Source organism: Ranitomeya imitator, chromosome 2, assembly GCF_032444005.1.
Source record: "Ranitomeya imitator isolate aRanImi1 chromosome 2, aRanImi1.pri, whole genome shotgun sequence".
NCBI classification, from domain to species: domain Eukaryota; kingdom Metazoa; phylum Chordata; class Amphibia; order Anura; family Dendrobatidae; genus Ranitomeya; species Ranitomeya imitator.
In genome coordinates this window covers 535,805,404-535,827,672 of record NC_091283.1, presented here as the reverse complement: position 1 = coordinate 535,827,672, position 22,269 = coordinate 535,805,404, and the positions used below count along the sequence as shown (strand labels likewise).

At 42.9% G+C, this 22,269-nt stretch overlaps 1 protein-coding gene across 1 annotated transcript in view; it reads right to left on the bottom strand.

Annotated features, from left to right (window-relative positions):
* The window catches only part of RND2 (Rho family GTPase 2), a 218,510-nt gene that overhangs the window by 6,240 nt on the left and 190,001 nt on the right, over nucleotides 1-22,269 (bottom strand). Inside the window, exon 4 of the mRNA XM_069751884.1 lies at nucleotides 2,619-2,753. Within this exon, the coding sequence (XP_069607985.1) occupies nucleotides 2,619-2,753 (135 nt within the window). The remainder of the gene's footprint in view (nucleotides 1-2,618; nucleotides 2,754-22,269) is intronic.

The following is a 22,269-nucleotide window of genomic DNA, read 5'->3' as shown; positions in this document are numbered from 1 at the left end:
TGAATGTCTTAAGAAAAACAAAATTAAGAATTTGGAGTGGCCAGGTCCTAACCTTAAACAGATTGATTGAGATGTTGTGGCATTTAAAAAAAGGCGGTTCATGCTCATAAACCCTCCAATGTGGCTGCTTTACAACAATTCTGCAAGGATGAGTGGGACAAAATTCCTCCTGAATGTTGTGAAAGACTCTGCCAGTTATCACAACTGCTTGATTGGAGTTGTTGCTGCAAGGTTTAGGTTTAGGGGACAATCACTTTTTCACACAAAGCCCTGTAGATTTGGATTTCTTTTTTCCTTAAAGGGAACCTGTCAACAGGATTGTGTTGAGTAACCTACAGTGTCAGGTTGGCGCTGTTATACTGATTAAAATTGAAGAATTGATTCCTTGAGAATCTCAGCGTTTCTTACTGATTAATGGTAAGCATAACCACAACTAAAAGATTTTCTTTTTTTACTGTTGGTAAAAACGTATTACGCTCAGAGGAAGTGCCGCTTTTGTCCTTTTTCCCCCTTTCCTTAAACCAGGGTATTTCAGAATACTGATTAAAATTATATTTTGGTTGATGAAATCATGAAATCAGTCTTGTGGTTGTTGTTTAATCTTTATTTTTACTTTGGAGTTAATGATGTGCTCGTGCTCCGGGGTAGCCTGTGGCAGCGGTCTTCATGTGGTGCTCTGCTTAAGGATAGGGCAGACGCCATACACATGAGTATCTAAGTAGAAAACCACATGAAGACCCCCCACAGGCTGCCCCAACTCACGAGCATATCATTAACTCAAAACTGAAAATACAGATTACACAACAACCACAAGACGGATTTCATCAACCAAGGTATCATTGTAATCAGTATAACGGCGTGGACCTGACGCTGTCTGTAGGCTACTCAGCACAATCCTGCTGATAGAATCCCTTTAATAATAAAGACCTTCATTTAAAAACTACATTTTGTGTTTACTTGTGTTATCTTTATATTTGTTTGGTGATCTGAAACATTTAAGTGTGACAAACATGCAAAAGAATAGGAAATCAGAAATGGGGCAAACACTTTTTCACACAACTGTAAGTGGACATGGCACCAGTAGTCAGACAGAAAAAAAAACTAGATTCTTCTTGATGTGAACAGAGACTTCTCTGTCATTATGTGTTATTAAATTGAAACCTGATTTAGTAGTGGCTGCAATTTGGCTGATCTTATCCTCAAGCCCGCTACTGAAATTACGACACTGCCTGTGAGCCAGAATCTCGACAAATTCATTTTCGCCTCCGTACACATAAACAACATTTTCTCTTTGTCATTTTTGTTTAGTCTGCTGTGAACTGGCTGAAGAAAACACGATTTTAGACCGTTTTATCTATGGGAATGTAAATGTCTAGTGCACGGGGCTGGAGAGGATGTGGATTAGGACATGGAAGGAATGAAGTGTGGGAACTGTGTAAACACTGGCCGAGTCAGTCCATTTTAGGAACATGTCATACCAGGAATCCCATCTCTAACCTTACTATTTTTAGCACGTATAAACTGTACATTTATCGTTATTTTACTAGTGTTCTAGCATTAAATAGCATCATAAACAAAATACTTGCTGTGACGTCCATACATAATTCTGTGGGTCAAGTTTTAAAGGCCCCCATAAACATTAAACGGGTGGTCCGGTACTTGATATTGATAGCCTATCCTTAGAATAAGATCACTATCAGATCAGTAAAGGTGCGACACCTGGAGCCTCCGCTGATCAGCTGTTCTCAGTGGAGTGGTGGCCGAATGTGTTCAGTTGTGGAGCAATGTGGTCGTGGCCAGGTATTGCACATTAATCCCTATTCAATTGAATAAGTGTGCATCTGCAGTGCCTGGCTGTATCCACTATACAGTTGACGGAACTGTGTAGTTCCGCTCTGCAAGTGATCACTTTCATCCAGCACCTAGAACAGCTGATCAGCAGGGTTGACAGGTGTTGCACTCCCAAGGATCAGTTATTGATGACTTATTGTAAGGATAGGCCATCAATATAACGTACCAGACAATCTCTTTAAACTAAAGTTGACCAAGCGGATATTGGTTGACCCCATAATGTGAATGGAGGCCTCAACACTAAGGATTCGGCACGTCTGACTTCAGACTGCCAATTCATTTGTTCTCATCAAGGTAAGTCTCTGCCAGAGTAGTCTGACATTGACTCGCTCAGAGAAAGTTCTCCTTTGTAAGGAGGAGTGGGGAGACTTTGGGCCTTTAACTTCAATTGATCATACCTAAGAATAGAAGTAAAAGAGTGCATTTTTTATGTTTATTGAAGTAGCTTTTTGAGTTTTTTATACAGATCTCTTTTTACTATTCTGGAAATCTTGCAGTTGTAGCTAGTTTTGAGGTTGTGAATGGTATACTGTACATCAGTGTTCCCCAACTCCGGTCCTCAAGAGCCACCAACAGGTCATGTTTTGAGGATTTCCTTATTCACAGATGATTGAATGCTTGCCTGTCCAGGTGATGTAATTATCACCTGTGCAATACTAAGGAAATCCTGAAAACATGACCTGTTGGTGGCTCTTGAGGACCGGAATTGGGGAACACTGCTGTACATAAATGTTTTCCACATATTGGTATTCTTAGAAGAGACTTACCTGTTCGTGTGTGACCGGGATAAGTCTCTGTTTGGACAGTTCCCGTAAAGTGTTCAGATCTGTCCTCATGTCTAGTTTACAGCCCACAAGAATGACCTTGGCACTTGGGCAGAACTCCTGAGTTTCACCTTGCCACTGTGGAATAAGAAGAGTAATCAGGTCACAAGAGAGGTTATATATTTAGATATTCATATCATATGATGCTGTATTTCTTTAAAGACCCACACACACAAAGTTGGATGAACTTGCCGATATCTATAAGGATTTCCAAAATCACTGCCAGAAGAGTTTCTCTTATAGAAAACACTGGAACAGTTGGCAGGCCTGCGCATAAAGGGGAGTAGGTGATGACCCGCTGAACCCAGCTAACAGCTATGTAATTTGTATGAGGGCCTTAAAGGGGTTTTCCTACTAACATTACGGTAATTTTAATCAATAGTTATTATTATTTCCACAGTTGGATGTGCTTAATAAAATGTCCCTGTGCAGAGACATTCTTATAAATGGGCCCCTGCTGTGTACTGTGTAATGGCTGTGTCTGACCTTACAGGAACATGGTCCAATCATACCAGATCTCCTGGGCAGGTGAGCAAGCAAAAAAAAAAAAAAAGGATACAGGCAGGAGAGGACAGCAAATTATTTTTCAAGTAAAACATTGCTTAACCCCTCTCTGACCTTAGACGTACTATCCCGTCGAGGTGACCTGGGCCTATCTGACCCTCGACGGGATAGTACGTCATATGCGATCGGCCGCGCTCACGGGGCTATCGCAGCTGACATCCGAAACTATGTGCCAGGAGCGGTCGCGGACCGCTCCTGGTTCATTAACCCCTGGCACACTGTGATCAAAGATGATCGCAGTGTTCCGGTGGCATAGGGAAGCATCGCGCAGGGAAGGGGCTCCCTGCGTGCTTCCCTGAGACCCCCGGAGCAACACAATGTGATCTCCTTACTCCTACCTCCTCCTCTCTGCAGGCCCCGGATCCAATATGGCCACGGGGCTGCTTCTGGGTCCTGCAGGGAGGTGGCTAACCACCGCCTGCTCAGAGCAGGTGCCTGCAAGCCTCCAGCAGTGCACGTCAGATCGCTGATCTGACACAGTGCACTGCAAAGTGTCAGATCAGCGATCTGACCCTAAAACATGCCCCCCTGGGGAAATGTAATAAAGTAAAAAAAAAAAAAATCCTAAATAAAGAAAAAATATATATTGTTCCCATAAATACATTTCTTTATCTAAAAAAAACAACAAAAAAACAATAAAAGTAAACATTTAGCATCGCCGTGTCTAACGACCCGACCAATAAAACTGTCCCACTAGTTAACCCCTTCAGTGATCACCGTAAAAAAAAAAAAATGAGGCAAAAAACAACGCTTTATTATCATACCGCCGAACAAAAAATAGAATAACACGCAATCAAAAATATGGATATAAATAACCATGGTACCGCTGAAAACGTCATCATGTCCGGCAAAAAACGAGCCGCCACACAGCATCATCAGCGAAAAAATAAAAAAGTTATAGTCCTCAAGTGATGCAAAATAATTATTTTTTATATAAAACATTAAAAAATTATATAAATGAGGTATCGCTGTAATCGTACTGACCCGAAGAATAAAACTGCTTTAGGCCATGTTCACACCATCCTTTTTTTCATGCGGAATCGCCGCGATTTTCCCGCTGCAGGTCCGCAGCTGTTTTCCATGCAGGGTACATTACAATGTACCCTATGGAAAACAGGAACTGCTGTGCCCACATTGCGGAAAATCGCGAAAAAAGCCGCACTGAATTGCCGCCGTAAAAAAGAAGTACCGTGTCACTTCTTTTTGCGGAACTGCAGCGGTTCTGCACCCATAGACCTCCATTGTGAGGTCAAACCCGCAGTAAAACCCGCAGATGAAAAATATATCTGCGGGTTTTACTGCAGTTTGTGGTGCAGAACCGCTGCAGTGTGGCTGCCCCCCGTGCCCCAATCCCACCCCCCGTGCTCCGACGCCCCCCCCCGTGCCCTAATCTCCCCCCCTTATACTTACCCGGCCTCCCGGTGTCCGTCCGGCCGTCTTCTCCCTGGGCGCCGCCATCTTGCAAAATGGCGGGCGCATGCGCAGTGCGCCCGCCGAATCTGCCGGCCGGCAGATTCGTTCCAAAGTGCATTTTGATCACTGAGATATAACCTATCTCAGTGATCAAAATAAAAAAAAATAGTAAATGACCCCCCCCCCCCCTTTGTCACCCCCATAGGTAGGGACAATAAAAAAATTAAGAATTTTTTTTTTTTCCCCACTAAGGTTAGAATAGGGTTAGGGCTAGGGGTAGGGTTAGGGGTAGGGTTAGGGGTAGGGTTAGGGTATTTTCAGCCATTTTAACCTTAAAAAACTTCCTAGAAAACACACAGACTCTGCATAGAAAACTGCATAAAAAAAGGCATCAAAAAACGCATCAAAAAAGCACCAAAAAAGCACCAAAAAAAGGACCTGCGTTTTCTGCCAAGAGCTGCGGTTTTTAGTCCTGAAAAAAAAGGAGGGAAATCAGGAACGTGTGAACATACCCTTATCAGTTTTACCAAACGTGGAACGGTATAAGCTAGGGGGTCTACTTTCCAAAATGGTGTCACTTGTGGGGGGTTTCAATGTTTAGGCACATCAGGGGCTCTCCAAACGCAACATGGCGTCCCATCTCAATTCCAGTCAATTTTGCATTGAAAAGTCAAACGGCGCTCCTTCCCTTCCGAGCTCTGCCATGCGCCCAAACAGTAGTTTACCCCCACATATGGGGTATCAGCGTACTCAGGACAAATTGAACAACAACTTTTGGGGGTCCATTTCTCCTGCTACTCTTGGTAAAATAAAACAAATTGGAGCTGAAGTAAATATTTGTGAAAAAAAAGTCTAATGTTCGTTTTGTTTTAAAAACATTCCAAAAATTCCTGTGAAACACCTGAAGGGTTAATAAACTTCTTGAATGTGGTTTTGAGCACCTTGAGGGGTGCAGTTTTTAGAATGGTGTCACACTTGGTTATTTTCTATCATATAAACCCCTCAAAATGACTTCAAATGTGATGTGGTCCCTAAAACAAATGATGTTGTAAAAATGAGAAATTGCTGGTCAACTTTTAACCCTTATAACTCCTTGACAAAAAAAAAATTTTGTTCCAAAATTGTGCTGATGTAAAGCAGACATGTGGGAAATGTTACTTAAGTATTTTGTGTGACATATCTCTGTAATTTAAGGGCATAAAAATTCAAAGTTGGAAAATTGCGACATTTTCAAAGTTGTCGCCAAATTTCCGTTTTTTTCCCCACAAATAAACGCCGGTAATAACAAAGAAGTTTTACCACTATCATGAAGTACAATATGTCACGAGAAAACAATGTCAGAATCATCAAGATCCGTTGAAGCGTTCCAGAGTTATAACCTCATAAAGGGACAGTGGTCAGAACTGTAAAAATTGGCCCGGTCATTAACGTGCAAACCACCCTTGGGGGTAAGGGGTTACAATAAACAGGCAGTGAAAAGATTTTCCTCATAAAAAGAATCAGCTGTGATTCCCATGCTGTCCTGTCTGTATACTATTTAGCTTCGTCCCCTGCCCAGGAGCTGTGGTATGATCAGACCATGTTCCTGTACGGTCGGACACAGCCGTTACACAGTACACAGCAGGGGCACATTTATGAGATTATCACAGCACAGGCGAAAAAAAATTAACACATGAAATTGTGGAACCTATTGTTATTATTTATTGTTATAGCGCCATTTATTCCATGGCGTTTTACATGTAAGGAGGGGTATACATAATAAAAACAGGTACAATAATCTTAAACAATACAAGTCATAACTGGTACAGAAGGAGAGAGGACCCTGCCCGCGAAGGCTCACAATCTACAAGATTCAAACTTACTTTTTATTCCAAGATCTTACCGGTAATTCAAATGTAAATTGTTCGTGGGAAAACCCCTTCAATTAAAAAACTGCCTCTTGTATGCTCATGAAAACATTAAAGCTTAAAAAAAATGATAGCGGGAAGGATTTTTTCCCTTAATATGGAGGAATTAGCACCTGCCTCAAAGGCGTTTGTTTTGCCTTCCTCTGGATCAACATGTTTAGTTATAGGTTGAATTTGATGGACTTTTTTCAACCGTGCAGATAGTAACATCCAAACTGCACAGCCAAGAAGATTGAGAGTATATATTTAAAAAATTGTTTAGAATTTCATGGATAAAACTCAAGACTATTTTTTCCTCACTTGTCATCTGTGTGCAGCCCATCACACAGATGACCAATTTCTACTGTCAATCATCAGTATACATTAAATAACCTTTCACCTGCTGTCACCATCAAATGAATATTCATTAGCCATTGCTTGCTTAACAGAATGGCATCTATGGCCCAGTGGGCAACTCTTCAATACAAGCCCCATCAATATATGGCCAGTGAGCAATATCCCTTGATGACCATATAGAGCTCAATACCCTATGGCTACATGTAAACTACAGTGCTTATGTATTATACAGGTTTCCCTAAAGTCCAATTCAAAAGCTGATATCCAGACTGACAGAATGGACATTGTCCTGTATACAAAGGTATCACCTGCGTCTGTATGTATCCAATCTATAAGTATATAGTATTTTAGGCAACGTGTGGCATATACTTTGATCAAAGCAGTTTAATCCAGTAAACCCTAGGGTTTTACTTGGATAAATACATTGTGCAATTTTCTGATTCTCCGGATCTCCATTCGTCCTATATGCAGAATTATATTGAGCATAATACATAATTGATAAGTAGTAAATGACAAGTGTTGCCGTCTGATCCTAAGCAAGGTCACAGAAGGGTGCTATCGAGCAAGGAGCCTTACTTGGCTCTGTCTCTGCCTCCAGAATCAGTGTGTGCCTGTGTTGTGTGTTCTCTACACAGATTAATAAATGATAAGTTCGGCTTTTTAGCCCCCCCCCCCCCCCCCCCCCAAGTTCATTTACTTGTTTAATGGAACACATTCATTCCTCATGCTGAATGCTAAGTAGCCACATTTTCCTCATTTGGTGAGATCAGATGGCTGCAAACAGACCCCAGTTTCATATAACAAACGAGGCAGCGGATTCAGCAGAAACCTCCCAGCGAGGGCAGGAAGGAGCGTTACGCACTGACAGCAGGAACACACTGCCATCGTCTGCCTTCTAAAGACTGCGGAGAACAAGTTTGTCCTGCTTCACAAATGAGAGCAACTACTGGCTAAATCCCTAAAAGGGTCATTAAAATAAATGGAGCTGGCATTTATGGAATCCAGTATTTCGCTGTTCATCTCCAGAGATCCATTCCACCTAAACCTCATGGTGAGAATGGGTCAAGACTTATCCATTGCATAGCTATATGCACTGAAAATAATAAACCAGATAGTCCATAATTCTATACATACTCCTTTGGTTACACTGCAATGTTACCGTAAGAAACTATACACATTTACAATAGGAAGAGTCATCATCAATATAACATGCTAAGTGTACATACCCTAAGGGGACTGTACCAGGTTTAGAAGTTATCCCCTAGGATTGGCACGCCACCGAATCAAAGAATCAGGGTGCTTGAAAATGGAGAAACGGTCCATCATGTGCATCATCACTCCATTTATTCTTAATTGGAGTGCCAGAGACCAGACTTTACACTTGCTTATGTCCAGCGGTCTCTTAGAGAACAGGAATGCATGGTCGACCACCGCTCTATTCACAAGGGGATTTTCAGAACCAAGTATACGTTTTAACGTCCAAACTTGACTATTCTAAGATGAAGACATATGGTAAGTATCTTGGAATAATCTGGATAGATGAGTGTTATGATCAGGTGACCTTGGAGCAGCATGAAAACTTTTACTGGAGTAGGTGGTAACTATACTGACGGCAAACCCTGATCTTATCATCGCAACTAGAAGTAGCCGTGGGGTGTGCCTAACAAAACCTAGACACCTCGACACAGCCGGAGGACTAAATATCCCTAAAGATGGAAATAGGAATACTATCTTGCCTCAGAGCAGAACCCCAAAGGATAGGCAGCCCCCCACAAATAATGACTGTGAGTAGTAGAGGAAAAGACAAACTCAGACAGAAAACAGGATTTAGCAAAAGAGGCAACTTCTAGCTAAATAGGAAAGGATAGGACAGGACACTAAGCGGTCAGCATTAAAATCCTTCCAAAATATCCACAGCAGAAAATACAAAAATAAACTCCACCACCTAACTAAAGGTGTGGAGCGTATATCTGCAACTCCAGAGAATCCAACCAGACTGAGAAAACACTGACAGTCTAAGGGTACCGTCACACTATACGATTTACCTACGATCACGACCAGCGATATGACCTGGCCGTGATCGTAGGTAAATCGTAGTGTGGTCGCTGGGGAGCTGTCACACAGACAGCTCTCCAGCGACCAACGATGCCGAGGTCCCTGGGTAACCAGGGTAAACATCGGGTAACTAAGCGCAGGACCGCGCTTAGTTACCCGATGTTTACCCTGGTTACAAGCGTTAAACTAAAAAAAAACAAACAGCACATACTTACATTCTGGTGTCCGTCAGGTCCCTTGCAGTCTGCTTCCCGCACTCAGTGACTGCCGGCCGTAAAATGAAAGTGAAAGCACAGCCGCTGTGCTCTGCTTTCACTTTACGGCCGGCAGTCACAGTGCGGGAAGCAGACTGCAAGGGACCTGACAGACACCAGAATGTAAGTATGTGCTGTTTGGTTTTTTTTAGTTTAACGCTTGTAACCAGGGTAAACATCGGGTAACTAAGCGCGGTCCTGCGCTTAGTTACCCGATGTTTACCCTGGTTACAAGCGAACGCATCGCTGGATCGCATCGCTAGATCGGTGTCACACACAACGATCTAGCGATGACAGCGGGAGATCCAGCGATGAAAGAAAGTTCCATACGATCTGCTACGACGTACGATTCTCAGCAGGATCCATGATCGCTGCTGCGTGTCAGACACAGCGATATCGTAACGATATCGCTGGAACGTCACGAATCGTACCGTCGTAGCGATCGAAATGTTATAGTGTGACGGTACCCTAAGCTGGACAATAGAAAAACAAACGAACAGCACTGAAAATAAGCACACTGCATGTGTGCCACAGGAAAAGAAACAGACACTTATCTTTGCTGAACTGGCAGCTAGGCAGGAGAGGCCAGGAGAGATCCAACACTTCCAAAGAAACATTGACAACTGGCCAGGAGTAAGGAGTCCAGCAAACCTAAATACCCCAGTCTGAATTGCAATCAGCAGAAACACCTGTGCAAGACTGCAGCCCAGGGACAACTGCATTACCATTTACAACCACCGGAGGGAGCCCAAAAGCAGAATTCACAACAGATGAGCAATTGCCCCAATAATGAAGGGTGAAGGATAGGCCTTTAAAAAGGCTGTCTACATAAAAAAATACATTTATGTTAGAGAATTTTGTTACATGGGAATCTGGCACCAGGTTTTTACCACCTAATCTGAGGGCACCACGATGTAGGGAGAGGACCCTGGCTCCAATGAGGTGTCACTTACTTGGCTGCATGTTTTAGTTTTGATAAAATCACAGTTTTGTTACCAAGAAATCATCATTAGAGGACTGCTAAACTTGCTGCCATGTAGTTCTCCATATTCATGAGCACTGAATAACCCTGCCCCCACCACAGATTGCCAGCTTTCTGTGCATAGGCAGAAAGCTGCCCATCAGTGGTGTGGGCAAGGTTATACAGAGCTCAGCATCCAGAGAGCTAGTAGATCGGCAGTAGATAAAACAGTGATTTTCTAAAAACTGCAGCAAGCAGCCCAGTATGTGATACATCCCTGGAATCAGGGTATCTGCCCCTATATCATGCTGCGCTCAGATGGGGTAGCATAAACCACATGACAGATTCCCTATAATGGTCAAGAGTTAGGCAGTGTTTAACATGCTCTGTGATAACGCAGCAGAGTACCGTAACCCATTTTACAACTGATTGCTGTGGTCATGAGATCCACTTCTTGATCGCAAACCCTTCTAACCTAAAGGCACTGATGGATAATCCCTTAGTACGGAAACTGAACTTTCAAGCCAACTTTGCACAAATCAGATCTCTCCTTCTTTCTCCTCTTTTGAGCCACTCTTTCACCCACATCCAAGTGCCCTGAAATCACCGTTAAAGGGGATGTCTGGCCTAATTTGATGGCATTCTGATAGAAATCCAGGAGATCGTTTGTCACTAAGGTTTATTCTCAAGGTATATCGAAGTAGGACTAACTTCATCAGGAGAACAGTAATGTGATTCACCTCTTGAAGAATTTAGTCCAATTTCATAACGCGTTGAGAACAAAATGAACAGCAGTGCAGATCATCGCTCCTATCCTCCAATAATGAGTTATTATATCGTCTGATAGGAATTATTACTAAAGGATCAGATTGTTTAGGTTTTACTTTAGGATCAGAACGGATAGCACTTTGTTGTGTGTGCACATACTCTCCTACTTGTTGTAAAACCTCTTTTGAATGGCTCAAGTTATTAAAGGATAATATTAAAAGTCCATTAGAAAGCATCAGCCTTGATGAGGTCTAGCAGTTTTAAGGAAGGCCTGACGTTCCAGCACTGTTATTCCCATTAAGACCATCACCTATATACAGCTCCCCTAAAGAAGACCTTATAAGAAAGGCTGTATACCTTGGGATGAAGAATTGTTGAGGCTACCCTTGATGTCACCACCAGAGCAGCAGGGCTCCTGTCAGTCTCCAGCATTGACAGGGGGACTAAGTGCTCCTCCTGATTGATAGTACTCAACCGATCACCCGCACATTATGTCATAGGCTGAACAACAAATGACCAATTTCAGAGAATGACTACATGGCATGGCTCTTATGCAATTAACCCTTAATATGGCATACAGGTTGTGTGTACCTCAAAGGGCCCATGATGTGATACTCTCTAATGGCTGATCATTTAGAAGGACATCTTTGTGGCTCTGTGTTCAGGTTCCCTTAGCTGCCACAGATAACGGTAGTCTCAGATAGTGTTTTCGTATCTCGACAGGAGTGATATGGAAAATTAAAACAACAACAGTGTGCATGTATTCATCTGGATTCCCTGCAGAGAACACAGCCTCCTCCATTTGATGAGACATGTCTTGTTTAAATTAGAAGTCCAAGTTGCAGCCGTGGTGGAAAGAATCTGCTGTACGCAATGGTCCATCCGCCCATCCTCGTACACACTGCATAATGATGTTTAGGGCACAATCTCATTGCCAGCCCCTCACTGCTTTGTTTAATGAAACACACAATTGCTGATTGCTCGGCATCATTATGTTAGAGCAGCAGTGTTCTCACATAACTGCTTCTCTCCCATAAGGCGACATAATGTTACATAAAATAAACTAAAAAAAAAACATTGTGCCTTAATATAATGCAATATAGACTTTTCCTGCAATCCAATCCCTGGGAAATAAAGTCTGAGCTACCCAGACAGAAGTATGCAGTGTGCCAAGAGAAGCTCCTTATGTTTCCCCTGCCAAACGCCCCATTTCCCCAGTACTATGGGGTCCACACATATAAAGCTGGGACTAATGCAATGTAATATCATGGTGGTCATGTATCAGATAATTTGTATAAAAAATATGCAATTATGTATCATGGTTATTTTTATTTATTTTTTTTATTGATCTCCTGCACTGGAGGGAGGTTTAGTCATACACAAAGAGGAAATGTACCATATTTATTTCTGGTCGCTTACAAAGCATTCATATATTTTGCCGTGCTGTACAAGGATTGACAACACTCATGTCAGTGCTTGATTACAGGGATGTGTAACTTCCAAAGCCCTAGATTGTACTATCAATACAATCATTTTTTATCAGCAGGAGATCATCACTAAACGACTCCTACAAGGCAGTCCAGATAATCTGTGTGACCCCACACTGACAAGCCTAAAGGTACCGTCACACTAAGCGACGCTGCAGCGATACCGACAACGATCCGGATCGCTGCAGCGTCGCTGTTTGGTCGCTGGAGAGCTGTCACACAGACCGCTCTCCAGCGACCAACGATGCCGGTAACCAGGGTAAACATCGGGTTACTAAGCGCAGGGCCGCGCTTAGTAACCCGATGTTTACCCTGGTTACCATCGTTAAAGTAAAAAAAAACAACCACTACATACTTACCTACCGCTGTCTGTCCCCGGCGCTCTGCTTCTCTGCACTTCTCTGCTCTGGCTGTCAGCGCCGGTCAGCCGGAAAGCAGAGCGGTGACGTCACCGCTCTGCTTTCCGGCCGCTGTGCTCACAGCCAGAGCAGAGAAGTGCAGAGAAGCTGAGCGCCGGGGACAGACAGCGGTAGGCAAGTATGTAATGTTTGTTTTTTTTACTTTAACGATGGTAACCAGGGTAAACATCGGGTTACTAAGCGCGGCCCTGCGCTTAGTAACCCGATGTTTACCCTGGTTACCAGCGAAGACATCGCTGGATCGGCGTCACACACGCCGATTCAGCGATGTCAGCGGGAGATCCAGCGACGAAACAAAGTTCTGGACTTTCTTCCCCGACCAGCGACATCACAGCAGGATCCTGATCGCTGCTGCGTGTCACACTGGACGATATCGCTAGCCAGGACGCTGCAACGTCACGGATCGCTAGCGATATCGTCTAGTGTGACGGTACCTTAAGGCTGTGTTCACACGTTGCGGTTTTTTCGCGGTTTTTCCCGATAAAAACGCAAAAAACCGCATACAATAAGCATCCCATCATTTAGAATGAATTCCGCATGTTTTGTGCACATGATGCGTTTTTTTTCCGCAAAAAAAACGCATACCGCACAAAATCCGGACATGCTCTATCTTTTTGCGGTTTTTTTGCGGATTTCCCACTCCAAAATGCATTGGGAAGTGTCCGGAAAAAACCGCGGCAAAAACACGTCAAAACCGCGGCAAAATCGCAAAAACGCATGCAGTTTTCTTGCGGATTTCATGCAGAAAATGTCCGGAATTCTCAGGAATTTTCTGCATGAATTCCTGAACGTGTGCACATAGCCTTAGTGTACACAGGAAGCTGCCAATCCGGTGTGTGATACACAACTCAGCATTCAGAGCACTGCTACATCTACAACAGCAAAAACAGGGATTCCTATCAAAACAGCACCACACAGTCCAGTAAGGGACATCAATGGAATCAGGGTCTCTGCCCCTACATAATGCTTCTCTAAGATTACACAGCAGAAACCTGCTGACAGATTCACTTTAAAAATTACATCTAGAAGTTGGGTGCAAGAATTTCTTTAATATTTCCCCTTTCCTTTAAATTGGTTATGGGATTATAGTGTAGAAGTATGAGGGTAAGATACTAAATGTAAAGTGCAGCCATATTGAAATCAATTAACATATCAGCAAGTCCAGGGAAATCAGGAGTGCCAGGAAACAAGGGGAAACTTTACCTATTGTATATGTAGTGTTAAAGTAGTATCCAAGGGGCACTGGGCAAAGAAAGACATACTGTATATTAATGCCCTGGATACAAGGAAACCACAAGAAAACCTTGGAATTATAGTGCACTAGTGGACCAATATTGACTGGGATCATAATAATAATCATTTCCTTGCCTTGAGGTCTTTCTATGAGATTATTTACTTACATTTCATTTTCTTTACATAAATCCATGGTGTATTAGGCCTGCCTACAGGTAAAACCATTGGAGATGAAAATGCCTAAAGTGGAGGAGAGGAAAGAAAGTGGAGGAGAGGAAAGAAAGTGGAGGAGAGGAAAGAAAGTGGAGGAGAGGAAAAAAGTGGAGGAGAGGAAAGAAAATGGAGGAGAGAAAAGAAAGTGGAGAGGAAAGAAAGTGGAGAGGAAAGAAAGTGGAGAGGAAAGAAAGTGGAGAGGAAGGAAAAGAACGTGGAGGAAAGGAAAGAAAGTGGAGGAAAGGAAAGAAAGTGGAGGAAAGGAAAGTGGAGAGAAAAAGTGGAGGAGAGAAAAAGTGGAGGAGAGGAAAGAAAGTGGAGGAGAGGAAAGAAAGTGGAGGAGAGGAAAGAAAGTGGAGAGGAAAGAAAAGAAAGTGGAGGAAAGGAAAGAAAGTGGAGGAAAGGAAAGAAAGTGGAGAGAAAAAGTGGAGGAGAGAAAGAAAGTGGAGGAGAGGAAAGAAAGTGGAGGAGAGGAAAGAAAGTGGAGGAGAGGAAAGAAAGTGGAGGAGAGGAATGAAAGTGGAGGAGAGGAATGAAAGTGGAGGAGAGGAAAGAAAGTGGAGGAGAGGAAAGAAAGTGGAGGAGAGAAAAGAAAGTGGAGAGGAAAGAAAGTGGAGAGGAAGGAAAAGTGGAGGAAAGGAAAGAAAGTGGAGGAAAGGAAAGAAAGTGGAGAGAAAAAGTGGAGGACAGAAAGAAAGTGGAGGAGAGGAAAGAAAGTGGAGGAGAGGAAAGTAAGTGAAGGATAGGAGAGAAAAGAAAGTGGAATGAGAAGAACTGGAGGAGAGGAAAGAAAGTGAAGGATAGGAAATAAAGTGGAGGAGAGGAGAAAAAAAGAAAGGAGAGGAGAAAAAAAGAGAGTGGAGAAGAAGTGGAGGAGAGGAAAGAAAGTGGAGGAGAGGAGATAAAAGAAAGTGCAGGAGAGGAAGTGAAGGAAAAGAGAGGAAGTGAAGGAGAGGAGGGGAGAGAGAAGCTGAAAGACCAGACCACTTTGGTTAATAATGTAACTTCTCTTTCTAAAGTGGTGATACTGGTAAGAAAACTTGGTCCCCCTTTCCAGCCACTGAACGTGTTACAGTAACTGGGAAGTTTTACTGCAAGTCTTACTGGACCAACAACTGGGAGATTAAGTGCAATCTATACAGTCTACAAAATAGGTTAGTACGATATGAGTATTACGTATTAAAATGATTAATAGATCTGAAATATGGAAAATATTTATTTATAGGGTTCGGTTGCTTCATAGGAAGAAGTCAGATACTAATTATATGAACTAACCAGTGACTGTAGTTTGGCCCCAATGCCTAAGTACTCATGTAACAGTTCTCTCTCTCACATTTCATGACTCATTCTTCTTGCACGTTTGTTTGTGTGTATGCTGCGGGACTTGCCATATTGCCCCCCTTATAGTAATCTTCTAAAGCTTCTCATCCACACTTGGCTGTATATACAAATATATTACACAAACATACAAACACCCACGCATGCAAACTGCAGTTCTGCCTTCACGCTCCTAATCGGGCCAACTAGTCTAGCGACCACACACCGACAGCAGAGACTTGTATATCAAGTGGATTTTGCGTGAACGGAGGCGCGGTACGAATCTGTGAACGTGAAATCATTTCCAGAGCGTCTTATGCGGCTCGCTTTGTCGTGAACAATGTCCATTCACGCAGCAAGCCTGTTATTAGAGCTACTGTGGAATTACAAGAGGGGCTGGAATCAGGTGGCTGAAACCAGCTGCTGCCACCCCATCTTCCAGCAATGCCGCTGCCTGCATCTTACTTCCACACAAGAAATCACAGCCTGCTGCTTGTTTAATGACAGCCCATGCCACAAATGACTGTGCACCGCTATTCTGTTACTAAACAGTGGTCATTGTCAGCATGCTTAGGTGCGAGATATATAGAACGCAGCAATCCTAAAGACGTGATGATCCATAATATTGGTGATCAGTAAAATATGTCTTCGTTTGGGGGGTTGTTTTCCTAGTAGGGTTAAACACTTGCCTGGTGACACCCACTGGCTTAGGGTAATTTTACATAGGCTGGTAAATGTCTCACAAAGCGGCAATCTAGAAATTACACTCGTGGATATCCTATGACAAACGAGGACTTCGTTCAGCATACCCGTTTCACTCAGCCATAATGGAGTGCATTGCCAGTGAGCATTTCCTAGCTGCACTGGGCAATGATCAGGAAAGACATGAACATTGCAACCATCAGGAGAGTTTCATATGATTAAATCTCTCGTGTTTACATGGGTGGATGTGCTGCACAGTTTTACAATTAGCGATAATCAAGCAATTTTTAACGATCATTCTCTCGGACTCATTGGTCTATGGAAAAGGTCATTAAAGACCATAATAGTGACAATTTACCCCTATTGATTGCCATCATATATGTGAGAAGAGGGAGCCCTCTGCAGGCTTGAATTACTCAACGGCTTATACTATGGGACCCATTTATTCACAATTACGTGTTATATGATGTGGAGATCAGACTGAACTAAAGGAATCCATCTTGTCTTCTTCCTGAGAAATCTCGCTTACAACAAGATACATTTCTGCTGACTTGACATTTCCTTTTATGGAAGTAATCATGTGTGCATTCCTTCTTTCAATAGCAGCCTTTCATTCACCTTCCAGATGATGTAACTTTCTACTGATAAAGACTGGTATAGATTGTTTATGTAAGAGATAGTGAAATATGAGCGCTTGTGCGCATGTCTGTAAAAGAATAATTCTTTTCTATATAAAGGAAGGGCAAAGCCCATAGAGAGAGATGTGCTCCTGGGCTTCCCCTGTATATGATCACACAATACCTTGTTTGCGTGTCATTTACTCAGGATCCCTACCTCTAGTAAGCCAGGGACTGAGAAGGACTTAACATTTCTTTGGCGCACCGAACAGGGACCCGAGATGAGAGTATTTGCTCGAGATTCACCTGCAGATACGGACAATGGAGATCTGGGATAATGGACGGCAAATGAACTGAAAAACCTGGCCAGGTAAGAGACATTATTAGTTCTCTTTTATCTGCCTTGTATTATCCGAAAGATCTCTATGAGCCGTGTCACGCTGGGTTAGTCTAGTAGTGAGTAGATACCTATAAAACTCGGGTTACTATATTGTATAGATTTATGAGTCCTGTCCCTGGCAGTGTGTGAACAGTGTGAAGGTTGTGGTATGTTGTGAAAGAAGAGCAAAAGTGCGTAGAAAAATAAGCCGAAATAGTTGGGGTATAAGCCTTATACACGGAAGTCAGCCTAACTGGGTCATGTGGTTGCGTCCTTTCGGGGAGACCTCCGCCCATGCTTGACTCTCATTTAAGTGCTTAACCTCCTTCATTTCTGGATAAGGTTTGATAGAATGAGCCCAGGACGCGGGTCCATGAGCCTGGGACAAGTATGCTAACTGACACAGAAAGTTTTGTGATCTGTATGGTGTTGCTGGGTCTGTTTGCGTGCATAATAGCACTTAAGTACATTCTGCACATTAGAAAGAATGGAGCAGATCAGCCCTTCAATATTTTAGCTCCCTAGGAGAGAAGGCAACGAGACATCACCTAGGATAAGTGATTGTCCAAACGTCACCTGGGGTAGAAATAGCTAATATTGAAAAAAAAAAAAAAAAAAAAGAAAAATGGGAAATAAACAGACAAAAACCGTCTTAGGACAAGTGGAAGCAGCAGATATCATACAGGAAAGATGTGGGAAGACAGTCAGAAGTCAGATTAGAAGGGTAAGAGAAAAATTGGGAATTTCAGAAGCACTTATGTTCAGTACAGAATGGGAAAAACTGAGTAAAGAACGAGGTGGAATTATCAAAGACAATGGGTGGGAAGAAATCATACACTGTATGATAGAGGTCTCAAAAACAGCTAAAGAGGAGAATTGGAAGTATGATCCAGACACTTCCAAATGGATTATGGGGAAGGGAAAAAGTTGTGACATAATCCCACCACCTTACCTAGATCCAAAAGCCCAATCATTTGTACCATCTGGAGGAGCAGAAGGAGGAAAACAATTTCCAGCCTTGTATCCCAATCTTGGTGGGGTAGGAGGATGGGTATGTTCACACTGTGGACAACAAAATCCAGATTGGAGAAATGATTGCCTAGTCTGTGGTACACCTAGACATGGCGCTGTACTTGCCCCTGTTAGGGTAGTACCAAGACCCTTTAGGGAACCTGGTGCTGACGGGGTAATGGGAACTAGATATCACCAGACCCGACAGTATTTTCCTTGGTCCCCTGCTGAAGGTATGTCCCTCCTGCATAATGCGCCTGATCCCACTCAATATCCCATCCGATTTGCACAATACATACAACAAATCATGCAGACTCATGCTGGGGTCTGGGCGGACGGGGAAGAATTATGTAGAATGAAAATGTCCCCCGGACTTTTTCAGGAATTATTGACACACCTACAGCCCAATAGACCAGTGGCAGAAGGGGGTGCCTTACAGACAGAAGCATCAGGTACCCAGTTCACAGAGGCATTAATAATTTTCATGAGAGAAAAACAGAGGGAAAGGGGATCTACGGGTGTGATTATGCAGAAATTTGGGCAAAGTATTGAAGAATATAGTCAAGAATTAGAAAATAGCTTTAGGGATGAAGGATTGGATTTGACTGATGCTTCAGTAAGGAGACTTTTTACAAAACAATTAATAGAGGGGCTAGATCCGAAAATCAGAGAAAAATTTAAATCCTCTACTCCAGATTGGAGAACAATTGAACAACCAAATATTGTGAAACAACGATGTTTAGGAATAGTCATGGATATGAGAGAGAATCGTAAGCCTGTTAGAATAGCACAAGCTAATACAGGAGGAAGAGTGAAACACAACTTTCCTTGCCACTACTGTAAAAAGCCAGGTCATTTCCAAAGAGAGTGCAGGAAGAAGTTGGCAGATATAAAGTCAGGCAAATTTGTTCCCAGAAATAACCCTCCCCAAACGGACAACCAGCAGAAATCTACCATCATAGATGGTCCCATACCAGATTCAGATTGACTCGATGTGTTACAAACTTCCCTACCAGCTAGAAGACCTATGATACAGGTGAATGTGGGGGGGAGAGAGATTCCATTTTTGATAGATACAGGTGCAACTTCCTCAATTTTGAATCAAGATTTTCTTCCGAATCCGGAAGATATTTCAGAACAAACAACTTTTGCTGAGGGTTATGATGGGGTAATTCGAACACTGCCATATACTGTGCCCCTAGAGGTCTCATTAGGACCTAAATGTTTTGCATCCAGATTTTTGTATGCCAGAGGTGCCCCAACATGTTTGTTAGGAACTGATGTCCTAAAGAAATTAGAAGCTAACATCAATTTTAGGGAAGATGGCACAGTTATACTGACTATCCCTGATGATGCAGAAACATTAGAACAATATGTTAGAATTCAGGCTTTTGAGGATTATGCTGAAGAAAAAGAGTACACCACAGATCTAGACCTCTCAATGGTCCCAGAAACACTGTGGGCACAGGGTGACACCGATGTGGGACTATTGCATATCTCTCCTGTAAAACTATCTGTGCAACCAGGAACTGTTCTCCCACAGCTCAGACAATACCCTGTGAGTGCCCAGCAGGAACTAGCGATTACAAAACAGATAGAGGGATATAAAGAGAAAGGAGTTTTGGTAGAGATACAATCACCTGCTAACACTCCTCTGTATCCAGTCAAAAAGAGAACTCTTGATAAGAGTTCTATGCCCAAATATCGTATGGTACATGATTTAAGAGAAATAAACAAAGTTCTAGATCCAATCACCCCAGTTGTACCCAATCCTCATACGTTACTATCACAGATACCAGCCAGTTCTCAAGTATTTACTGTAATAGATCTTTCAAATGCATTTTTCTCGGTTCCTTTACACCAAGACAGTTGGCATTTGTTTGCATTTACATTTAAGGGCAAACAGTTGGCGTGGACACGCCTTCCACAGGGAATGATACACTCCCCTACTCTTTATTCAAATGCCCTACAAACAGTCCTCCAGAGGTTTGAACCCGAACCACAGGTAGTAATTTTGCAGTATGTGGATGACCTACTACTTTGCTGCCCAGATCTAGAAACTGCAGAAAGGTCCACTGTGAGTTTACTATGTTTTTTAGAAAAAGAAGGGTGTAAAGTGAATAGACAAAAGCTACAAGTTTGTCAGACCAAAGTGGTCTTTCTAGGTCATTGCATTTCTCAAGGTAAAAAGCATCTTACACCACAAAGAACTGAAGCAATAAGACAGATGAATGAGCCTAGAAATCATAAACAGCTACGAGCATTTTTAGGAATAGTGTCTCATTGTAGACAATGGATTATACATGCCAGTCAACTAATGCAACCACTGTATGACTGTGTAAAAAGTGAACCTTATTTGTTGACAAAAGAAGGTCAGGTTTCGTTCCAACAATTAAAAGATGCCCTTGTTTCAGCTCCAGCGTTAGGGCTACCAGACTACACCAAACCGTTTCAGCTTATGGCTGCAGAAGTTGATTCCCATGCTACAGGAGTTCTTACCCAGAAGCATGCAGGGAAACAAAGACCAATTGCATATCTTTCAGCAAGGTTAGATCCCGTAGCTAGAGCAGCGCCAACCTGTGTACGTGTAGTTGTTGCTGTCTCACTATTGTTGGACAAAGCATCAGAAATTGTCCTAGAGTATCCACTCACAGTTCAAACTACACATGATGTTTATGGGATATTAAACCAGGTCCAACCAAAACACATTTCCATGGCCAGACATTTGCGGCTACAGTGTTCTTTGTTGCTCCCCTCTACTATCACATTTGCTAGGCTTCAGACTCTCAATATAGCTACACTGCTACCTCTCGAGTCTGAAGGGGGGAATAAGGACACTGATCCACACGCAAATTTTTTCCCTACAGACACACATGATTGTACAGAGCTCATTTTACAAGAAACGGTAGGCTTACCCAATGTATCCGAAACACCACTTCAAAATCCAGATTTAGAGCTGTTTATAGATGGTAGTAGGTTTGCAGATGACACAGGTAACTTCCATACAGGGTATGCAGTTGTGTCAGAATCTGAAACTCTCAAAGCAGAACCACTTCCACCGAAACAGTCTGCACAAGAAGCAGAACTAACAGCATTGATTGAAGCTCTTAAAATAGCTGAGAACCAGACAGCTAATATATACACTGATTCTAGGTATGCACATGGTATTGTGTTTGATTTTGGAGTAATCTGGAGAGCTAGAGGTTACATGACAGCGTCAGGACAACCTGTAAAACATGCTTCTCTGATCAAACAGATCTTAGAGGCTGCACAAGAAACAAAAGAAGTAGCAGTAATCAAGGTAGCTGCACATGTGAGACTCGACACTAGGGAATCTAGGGGAAATGATAGGGCTGATAAAGCAGCCAAAGCAGCAGCTGTCAAACCCTTACAACAGGTTCATACTGTAAACCCCACAGAAAATACTGAAGATAGACTGAGACAAGCACAGGAAGATGCAGGAGAAGAGGAGAGGGACAGGTGGAAAAAGGAAGGGGCAGAAGAACAAGCGGGAATTTGGAAGAAAGATGGACTAATATGTCTACCTAGAGCCTGGTATCCGATTGTAGTTGGTGGACTGCACCACCCTACTCATGTGTCTGCAAATGCAATGACACTACTGGCAAAGCAAGTCTGGTTGGCTCCAGGTTTTGGCAACTATGCAAGAGACTATTGTGCTGCATGCGCTATATGCCTGGCACATAATCCCGGACAGACAACAAAGACCCCTATGAAGCACCACGTCCGACCTCTCTACCCGTTTCAGCGATTACAAATAGACTTTATCCAGCTGCCAAAAAGTAATGGGTATGAGTATGTGTTGGTATGTGTGGACATGTTCTCGGGGTGGCCAGAGGCCTATCCAGTTCGGAAGGCTTCAGCTAAAAACACTGCTGTAAAGCTAGTTGCCGAACTGATACCCCGTTACGGTCTCCCTGAAGTGATCGAGTCAGATAGG